Source organism: Aulonocara stuartgranti, assembly GCF_965226115.1.
Source record: "Aulonocara stuartgranti genome assembly, chromosome: 1".
Lineage (NCBI taxonomy): Eukaryota > Metazoa > Chordata > Actinopteri > Cichliformes > Cichlidae > Aulonocara > Aulonocara stuartgranti.
Window position 1 is genome coordinate 20,699,165 of NC_138939.1, and position 9,887 is coordinate 20,709,051.

A 9,887-nucleotide genomic window follows, 5' to 3' on the forward strand; every position below is an offset into this window, starting at 1 on the left:
TTTTCCCATAATATCAAATAAATAATCTGTGTGTTTTCAGTTTATTTATAGTGTCATTAATTCACCTTTAAAAACATTTAACTTCACTTAAAATATCAGCAACATGATGGGAGAAGTCAAAGATATGTTGGACAAATCCATAAATACACAGGTTATTGTGTATTTGGTTTGTACATCTGTTGAATGATTTCCTCTCTATGTACAGTTTTTTAGTGGAAGCTCTTGTTTTTGTGCTCATGCTGTAACTTAAGCCTGCTTAGACTGGTTTTATTGTCTAACAGGAGAAGCGTATGAACAAGGCCACAGAGGTTATGATGCAGTATGTGGAAAATCTTAAGAGGACGTATGAGAAGGACCATGCAGAGCTCATGGAGTTTAAGAAGCTGGCCAACCAGAACTCGACTCGTTACGGAGTGTCTGTAGACCCTGGAGGTAAGATTACACTTGTGTTCCCTTTTCAGCACCGCTGCTGGCTTCATCTTCACTCGTATATTCCGCTAGGAAATTCCCACAGCGCCTGGAGTGTACTAATGCTGCATTACTGAGCAGCTTTACTGTCGATGTGGGAGAAACATCAGCATTTAAATGGTTACTGTGCTTTATTAATGCTGGTTCTTTGTCTCTCTTTATAAAGACGATGGACTTCCACGTCCATGTAGACCAATGCCCCTCATCCCTGGAAAGGTAAGCAATGAATTTTTTGTGTTTTTTTTCTGCTTCACGTTGTTGCACAGGTTTTGGATGTGCAACTGCCAGTCAGACAAAACAAGCAATATAAAGATTCAACCACTTGGCTGATTGTCATGGTTATTTTTCACAGTAGCTGTTTAAAAATATAAAAGTAAATCTGTACAGGTTGGTAGTTATCAACAGTGTCCACAGATCCAAAATTCTATTTAAGCGAGTTTCACAACTTGGGGGCCACAAATTCAAAAGCACAGTCACCTTTTGCCTTTTGTCATTAACTTCTTCTGACGCATCACCAACAGGATCAGCTGAGCTCAGAGAGCTAGTAGTTAGATATGGTTCCATACAGAAGTTCACTATTATACGGAGGCATCTGACCATGAAGAGCTCTAAAAGTGATCTGAAGAATCTTAAATTGAACCCTAAACAACAATAAATAAAATAAAATAAAGAGACTAGACGAGGATAATGGTCTTAACCTCCTCGCCCCTATAAATTATGTCCCCATCGGCGCCTCTAGGGACCATGATTCCTATTCACTGACCAGTCCAAAGGGTCAGAGATAAATCCGTCCGCCAAAGTGGGTGGCAAGTATGACCATACTGTCATGCTGCGAGCACACCTAAAAATGTCTCACCCTCCCCCGTTTTTACAGTTTTTTTCTGTTTCGTTTTTCTTTACAAAAAAGAAACGTTATAGTGACTCTGTTTTTGTAAAACACAGTGCTCCATGTTTTGTCTTCTTTTCACCCGACCAGGTGCCTCGACGCAGGGTGAGCGTAGCGGTGGTGCCAAAGTTTAATCTTCTTAACATCCCGGGTCAGACCCCGGCCACAGCTGGCCAAGGCTCCAACGCAGGACCCACAACTGGTGCTGCTCTTCCTGTCCTGGTAGGTCTTCCTTTCCTGATGAGAAATGATGGGAAATGATGTATTAAGCATTTAGTACAATGACACCCACGCTCACAGATAAACTGCTGAGTTAAAGTTTCTCAGCAGGTGGGCAACATATTCATCTCTTGTAAAATAAAATACTTCCACTCAAGTATTTCTGTAAATGTAGCTGGCATTTTTACAGACACAAACAGTTTTTAAAAGGAAAAAGTACTTTTTTAAAACTTTTTTTATGTGTCGTATGTGACAGATTGCTTGATACAAACAAATGTTTTTCTCTTTGATTCTCAGAGCAGTCCTCAGTAGCACATTGAAATAAAACTGTGGAGTTTCTGAATGAGTTCCTGCTAAAATAGTTCATCTTTATAAGAAACATATTAACACCAAATATCTGGCATATAGAAGATTACTCCTATAGAAGTTTACTTTACTTTAGCAGGGTCACTCGAGGTGTTTGACCATCGACATGAGTCGAAACTGGTACAATAAAGTCCATAAAGTATCAGACTGTCTGTCTCATATTAAAGCAATGATTACTGATCAGAGGACCCTGCGTGCAAAGTGGAGTTTGCATCTTCCTTCCTGGGTTCTCTCCAGGTATTCTGCTTATCCAATACAAGGTTCCAGGTGCTGCTGGACACTATGCAAGGTATCACTGGGCATCTCAGGATAGCGAATTCAAAATTAGTTTCTGAACAAGTAGAGCTTGATCCTATAAATAACTCATCACTTCAATCTATGTCATCAATGAGTTCTCCGGGTTTACCAGAAGTGAACGTAGCTAGAAAAACCTTCATTTCCTTTGGGAAAGTCAAGGAAAGGCTAGATCTGTCCTGGCTTAGCAGTCAGTCAAATCTGGTTCCATAAACAAGTTGTGACATTCTTCTGGCACAGTGAAGGGAACCTGGCTGGACACTTGAATCCTCTCGAGGGACAATCACTAAAAACAATGTCAGCTCAAGAAATTCGAGGCAGTCCTCACAACACAGTTTTAGTCAGATTTGTTTTGCTGTCCTTGGTTAAAACTGTTGTATCACTCTGTCATTTTTCTTTTTTCTTTTTGAGATAATTCACATCTGTTGAGTGTGTACAAAATTCAAAATACACAGACCATAGCACAAAAACAAGGGTTATGTAACTGTGCCAAAAACCTTCTGAAATGTGAAATTAGTATTTCTCCAAGAGGAACTGAAAAATCAAAAATAGATAATAAAGTTTATAAAGGCCCGAAATGTTAAAGCATATGTTCATCCAGAGAAGTAAAGCCAATTGTAGCAAATACTGTTTTGTTATTAAGATTTAGATTAGGGTTACGATTTTTTTTAACACTTTTCTCCTCAGTGTGAAGCAAATGACGTGAAAGGCACCACCTCCACAGAGGCTGCACAACCAGGAACAGAATGGTATGTTTCTTGTATTAATATTGTTACACGTGCACACACACATACATGGCTGCATGTAAGTCACATGTCACTGCTTAATTTTCAAGGTCATTCCTCAGTCCTCTCACCCCTGAACTTCTAATCATTTTTATCAAAAGCGCTCAGATGGGACTTCAGCTTGTTTTTGTGACCTTCAGGATGTTTTTAAAGTGCAGAAACAATTCCAGTGAGGTAAAAATAAACCTGAAAGCATTAAAAAAAAAAAGCTAGAGTTGAGGGATATGCTATTACGGGACTGCTATCCAGTAATCTAAACATTTATGAAAGAGTTTGATGAAGTCCAGGCACAAGGCTCCAATCATATTGTAGTTATAAAGTCAGCCTGAGTAGAGCTCTCTCAGTGTCTGGGCTAGATGTTCTTTAAGGACAATCGCAATAACAAATGTGCAAAGTGCAATCACAGTTTTTCGTTTGTACTCATCGTTCTCGTGATGGTGGGATGCACATCCCACTCGGCCTGCGCTGCGTCTCATCCGTTATACGACCGGGCCGCAGTACTGTGATGGAACCTGACTGTAACAGTGTTTTGTTACGTCTGCTGTGATCGTCACGGTGTCCAAGGCTAATTGTTCTTTCCTATCTGAAACAATGCAGTGGAAAGAGTGTGTCGGAGCAGGAAAATGAGCCAGCCAAGCCTTCAGTAAACCTGGAGGAGCTCCGAGCCGAGATCAAGGCAAATATCGAAGAGGAGGCCTATCAAAAAGGGTGAGGCCCTCTCTTCTGCTTTTTAGTGTAGATAAGCGGACAGTGTGATGACACAGTTGTTTATCAGAAATCATTTCAGTTGTGTGTCCCAATTTCACTTGTAAATGTGAATATTTCAAACGCAGCTACCAAGATGGACTGAAGCAAGGCAAGGCGCTTCAGGAAGAAAAACGTGAAGATGAAAGTGCTGCGGACAAATTGCTGGAAACAAAAAATAAGGACGAAGAGAGCGGAGAGAGGCTTAAGAACAGCAGGTGAACTCACTCTGTCATGTTAGAAAAGGAAATATAAATTGTGTATTTATGCTCATCTCTGATAGTATTGATATAAGCACAACAATGTGCTCTTTTTGTAAATAATTCATGATCAGTGGAAGATGAATCTCTTTATTACACACAAAATGTTACATTTAATTGAAAATACATAAAAAAATTATAACAACACCACAAACCCATTTTTAAAATCACAAAGAGTGAGTTTATATCTACAGTACTCTGCAAAAGTCTTTAGCCACACCTCATTTCTCTCATGAGTTGCTGTGGGGATGGTAGACCTTATTACAGACCCACATGCAAGACGCTGAGACAGAATAACATAAGGTGAGCTTTTAATGCTGACAGCTACCAAGGTTTAAAAAGTCTGGAAAGTATCCAAGATGACGTATTAAGATGAGGAAAGCAAACATTCAGGGAACAATAGAAAGCACAAGGAAAGACCAGCACTAGGTAAGACACCTGCCAAGGACAACTCAACGAAAGTTAAGGGGAAATGGAGACAATAACTACAAGAAGTAATGAGGGAAGTGGAAACAGCTGGGAAATACAGCTGGAACTAATTAGAAATAACGCACCAAGGGAAGTAGAATTACACACAAAGAACAAGAGATGAAAGACCACCAAGATAAAACAGGAAAACACCTAACAGAGACAGAGACTTAACAGTAAGATGCAGGATAACTGAAACAAGGAACTGAGTACAAACAATGTCCATGAACAGAACCTAGATTACTAAACTAAAACTAGAAAGGCATAAAAATAAGGAAACCAACCCAGAAAGTGCTGAAAGTATAACACATAAAAAAACAGAAAAGATTAATAAGTCCAAGCACAAAACACTCAGTGATTTGTGCAGTGATTTATGGAAGCATTTGCAAACATATGTGAAAATAGAGCATAAAAGCAAACATAAACGGTACATGGATCAACTCAGGTCGTGTGTCAGGTCTTTGTTAATTTGCTATGTGTTGGCTTTTTTATGCTTGAATGATTCATTTGTCAAAACAAGAAAAAGAAAGAAAATAGTCAGGTACAAGGACTGGACTGAAAATGAGTGAAAACGCAGCCAATGTCTGGCAACTTTTGCTCAAGACCACTTTAAAAAATTACAGGAAAAAGCTCAAGACCTTTGCACAGCTTGCAAAGGTTGCACAGCTGCATATAACTTTTACATGCGTATCGCTAAATTAATCTTGTGGGATTAAAAGTGAGAGTAAAATTAGCCTCCACAGCCATTATTTCAACAAATATATACGGTCTTTTTCCCTGTCTTTTTATAGTTTAGATAATGTCTGTAATTTAAAGAAACTTCTGTAGTTCCTCCATAATGAGCACTTTCCCCTGCCCAATATTTTGTCACCTGCTATATGAACTTATTATCTTTGCAGGAGGATGGAGGAAGTCCTGGCTGTAGTAGGCGAGTTCTGCCCCAAGGTATCCACGAGTCGGCGGCTTCTATGGCTCACTTTGACGCTGTTTGTGGCTGTGTGTGTGGTGTTCAGTATTTATTCATTCTTCAGTGACTATTACAACCGACACGAGGACACATAAGGGAAGAGGAACTTTGTGTGAGACACTGATTGAGATCTTTGGACTGGGTGTAAGAGTGCAACGAAAGAACCCGCTAAACAGAATAACAGAGACCTCATACATCACGTCTCTGCCAGTTTACCATATCATCAGACACACTTGAATCAAATGACCCCGATACTCAAGGGTCAGAGACATTTTGGGAGGCTTTATGGCTCGTGAGGCCTTCTTCATGGTCAGCAGAGATAAGTTATAATCTTGCTTGAAATGAAAAGTTGAAAGGATGTTTGCTGCAGCAAAAGATAAGATGATTCTGTTTAGGGACCAATTATATTGTGTGCTGAAATAGATATTTAATTAAATTAGATCTTGTAATTATACATTCTGGTTCTGGTACTTTGAATGCTGAATATGGCACTTTTTCATTAAATGCCACAGTAGAAACATTGTATATTTATCTACACAATAGAATCTCTCAGGTTTGATAGATAATGAAGTCCCTGAGAGACTTTTAATACATATTTAAAGAAAAATGTTTTTATCTGTTGTTTTTTCTATTAAAAAAATGTTTCAAATGTAAGCACATTCCACAGCAGTTCTTCAAGTGCAATACTCAGCTCATGGTTCTCATTTGTGCCATGTTTGATTGTTACTTCAGAGCACTGAGAGATTTTTTTTTCTTGTAAACGAGCACTGTTTAGACTTCATGATTCCTTTTCTGTCTTTGCACATGTGTGCCGCCTGTGCTGTCCGTTCTCTGTTCATTTTATGGTCTGTCACCTCTCCTTTAAATAAAAAGTGCCTGAAATATTTCCTCTAGTCATTTCAGTAGCGACAAATATTCGTTGCTATGAAAACTAAGTACTGCCAATGATTCAGTAGCTTGTAAAACCACCTTTAGCAGCAATAACTTGAAGTGTCAGAATTTTGGCCCATTCTTCTTTGTTGATCCATTTCATCGAGTTTGGGGGGCATTTATTCCTGCACAGATGTTTTAAAGTCGCACCACAGCATTTCCATTGAGTTGAGGTCTGCTGTATTTGATTCTCACCAAACACCAAACATGGAGCTGTGCATTAAGACCAAATATCTCCACTCTGTTCCAGAATAATCTGATATCCCCATATTGGTGTTGTTCCTGGATCATCATATTCAATGCTGGTCCAGGGTCAATATTGCAAGTATCCAATCACATTGTTATGATATAGTTTTGGAATGCAGGGGGAAAAAACCTGCCAATGTCCACAAAATTTTTATAAAAGGGGGCAGTTAGGGTCAGAGTTATGGTTGGGGGTTAGAATGTAATAGTCGATAAAGTTAAGGGGCTATAGTTATGGTTACAGGGTCTGCGTTAGGTGTGTGGTGTGATGGTGTGTATCCACACTGCAAAACTAGACCATGCTTTGTTCAGATGCAACTGTGCAAACAGAGGCCACAGGATACTTTTGCTGGAAAAATGTCTAAATTCTCTCACCAAGACCTGTTGGGAAATTCTATTGTGTTCCCATTTGAAAGTCTCATAGTCTAATTTAGTTTAATTCTATAACAACTTTAAGGACATGCAAACCCCACTCTTAGAGAGGTGATATGTACGATGAGCATTCTTGCTCTAATCCAGAGTGTCACCTCACATCTGTCAAAAACCCTGCTGCATCTTCGTCAGCAGGCTCTGCGTCATTTCCTGCCATCGGGGCTTGCGGAGAAATGTTTTTGTGGAAATAGGAGGCCGCGTGCCAAAGGCTCATCTGAGGAGACCAAAGATAATAAGCGCACACATGATGGAGAATTTCCCAGAGAGAGGAAATCATCAGGACAGAAGAGAATCTCTTCTCGAGTGTATTACATCATGGTTTTCAGAAACTTTCACAACTCTACTGCAAATCCCACCTTTTGTGCTTTCACTTTATCCTTTTAATATATTGTTTGTACAGAATCATGGAATAGAATAGAATTACTATATACAGACTCTTTATTTTCATCACACAAAAAGTACAACAAAACTACGCAATTCTATTCAGTGCAAAGAGAGTAAGCAAACTATTTTAATAAACTTTCTTTTTCGATGTAATAAGATTCAAAAGAGAATTCTAATAAGTAAATGTGAGTGTTTATATTATATATATATATATATATATATATATATATATATATATATATATATATATATATATATATTGTGCCTGTAAAAATACTGGTTGCAGTTGAACCTGAAAACATAACTTATTTATTGAAGTTTAACAACATTTCACATTAAAAATGCTGAATGGGAACACGTGTGCACTGCTTTTCCCCTTCTACTGAATTTCTGCAGATTAGTGTTTTTGATGTATTACTTATCGTCTCCTGAGCCCTGCTCCCAGAACATAGGATGGCTCTTGATCTGACCCATGTGCACTACTTCCTTCTTCCTTTTCCGTTATTCTCTGGCAGTGACAGAGTCCACACATCCCAGTGAGCATGATCACCTCTATTTAACCGTGCCTTTTGGCTCAGAGACACATAAACCTTGCAGCAGCAGTGATACCCAGCATTCATCTGTCTTTACTCTGACCAGTCATGAACATCATCTGGCTTTGCCTCCCAGCAGCGCTGCTCGTTACTTCAGCCTTGTCTGTTCAAATGACTGACATAAGGAACCTCAGAGGTAAGTTATTTCACATATTTTCTAATATGTACAAATATATATATATATATATATATATAGATTATTGTACTACCATATATAGTAAATATAAATATGCTTTTTCCAGTTTCCCCAGGATTCAATCAAAGTATTGCAGGAGTAATGCTGGTCACATCTTTAAATGAGCTCAACCAGCTTGAGTATGCTTTCAATGCCAGTGAAGCTCGCAGGCTCTGCTGGTCCTTTGGACTGAACATTGCTTCAAAAGCACAAGTACAGAAAGCTCTTTCTAGAGGTTTAGAAACATGCAGGTGAGACCAAAGTGAGAGAAAAAATCACCTCAGTATCACCTCTGAGTAATATAACGAGGAGCACCTAATGTAATATTTTGTTCAGGTTTGGATGGATTGATGAACACTTCGCAGTCATTCCCCGCATCCACCCAATTCCCAGCTGTGGCAGGAATAAGAGCGGCTTGGTGCCCTGGCGAGCCAGCGTAAAACAAAAGTTTGATGTGTTTTGCTTCAACGAGACAGGTGAGTAACTTTGCACCTGCATTTTACTTATGAAGAGACAAAAGATATTTAAAAAGTGATTGTGCATGCTGTTCACAGCTTTGTTATTCAAAGAATAAAACAGGTCTGCTGTATAGTCTATGTAAATAAGAATACATTAGTATTAATGAATACTCTTAACACAAACTTTGATTCTTTATTGTATTCGCATTGGATTTTAATTTGTATTCAGCAGCATTTTAGTATATTCCACATAACTAGGATGGGGAAAAAAAAAAAAAAAAAAAAACAAAACATTGGAGAGCATTTTTATCGAAGGTTTTTCAAATACATACAATACACTCCTAGCACTTTCCAAAACATAATCATCATTTCAAACAGGAGGAAGTACAAAAGAAAAGAAAAAATAATCAGAATTGTTTGAAAATCGTCTAATCTTTGCACAGATGCAGCGATACAACGAATGGATGAAGTAACTGACAGTCCTTTGAAGAGCACACATGGCGTGGGTCACACACACCACACCACAACACCACCATCCACATCTTCCTCCTCGACTCCTGAAACGCTCGACAGTGAGATAGAACCAGCCCGCTTTGCCAGCAGCTCACAAAGCTTTACTGCAGGTATGGGACTCGTAATCTGAACTCTGTCACAGTCAGTTAACACAGCACAAGACTAATAGACAGGCAAAGGCCTCGTTATCAACAGTGTGCATGTTTCATATTTTAGGAAAAGCTGTGCTCATCTTCTGCTCCTGTGCGCTTCTTCTGCTTATAACAATCATCCTGACATACCTCAAATTGTAAGAGCTTTTTTTTTTAATAATACATAAAACACAATAAAGTTTCTCTTGTTGCATATTATTACATCTTTTTCCTGTCCATCTGTTAATAAAAAACAGAAGACGTTGCTCTCAGAAGTCAGACGTGAAAGAGCAGAAAGAGTACATCCAGACAGAAGAGTGGATCTGTGTGAAGACCCCTACAGAAACCAAGAAAGCTGCTGAGGAAGATGAGAGGATAGAAGTGGGCGACGACGCACAGTAAACGTTATTCTGATGAGAAACTGTTTGTGATCCTCGATTTGTGTTAAATTAAGAGACAGAATGGCTGTAACGTGATTTCTTTTTGTATTCTGTTAAATGGTGCATTTTAGCCACTGGAGGGCAGTGTTTGTAATAAAATGATTTTAAATACTCATACGGGTTTGGTGTTC

At 38.8% G+C, this 9,887-nt stretch overlaps 2 protein-coding genes across 3 annotated transcripts in view; both read left to right on the forward strand.

The window, feature by feature from the left end:
• The window catches only part of LOC309702909 (inositol 1,4,5-triphosphate receptor associated 1-like), a 30,090-nt gene extending 23,751 nt beyond the window's left edge, over positions 1-6,339 (forward strand). For both annotated transcript variants that reach the window (XM_082527543.1, XM_082527544.1), the window contains exons 19-25: positions 282-432; positions 635-684; positions 1,445-1,576; positions 2,921-2,982; positions 3,616-3,726; positions 3,852-3,980; positions 5,390-6,339. In XM_082527543.1, the coding sequence (XP_082383669.1) occupies positions 282-432; positions 635-684; positions 1,445-1,576; positions 2,921-2,982; positions 3,616-3,726; positions 3,852-3,980; positions 5,390-5,552 (798 nt within the window). In that variant the 3' untranslated portion in view covers positions 5,553-6,339. The remainder of the gene's footprint in view (positions 1-281; positions 433-634; positions 685-1,444; positions 1,577-2,920; positions 2,983-3,615; positions 3,727-3,851; positions 3,981-5,389) is intronic.
• Positions 6,340-8,016: 1,677 nt separating this feature from the next.
• On the forward strand, positions 8,017-9,871 carry lyve1a (lymphatic vessel endothelial hyaluronic receptor 1a). The gene is made up of 6 exons (XM_082540589.1): positions 8,017-8,175; positions 8,282-8,465; positions 8,551-8,690; positions 9,116-9,295; positions 9,402-9,474; positions 9,574-9,871. The coding sequence occupies exons 1-6, from the start codon at positions 8,088-8,090 to the stop codon at positions 9,716-9,718; spliced, it is 810 nt and encodes a 269-aa protein (XP_082396715.1). The 5' UTR covers positions 8,017-8,087; the 3' UTR covers positions 9,719-9,871.
• The last annotated feature ends 16 nt before the right edge of the window (positions 9,872-9,887 follow it).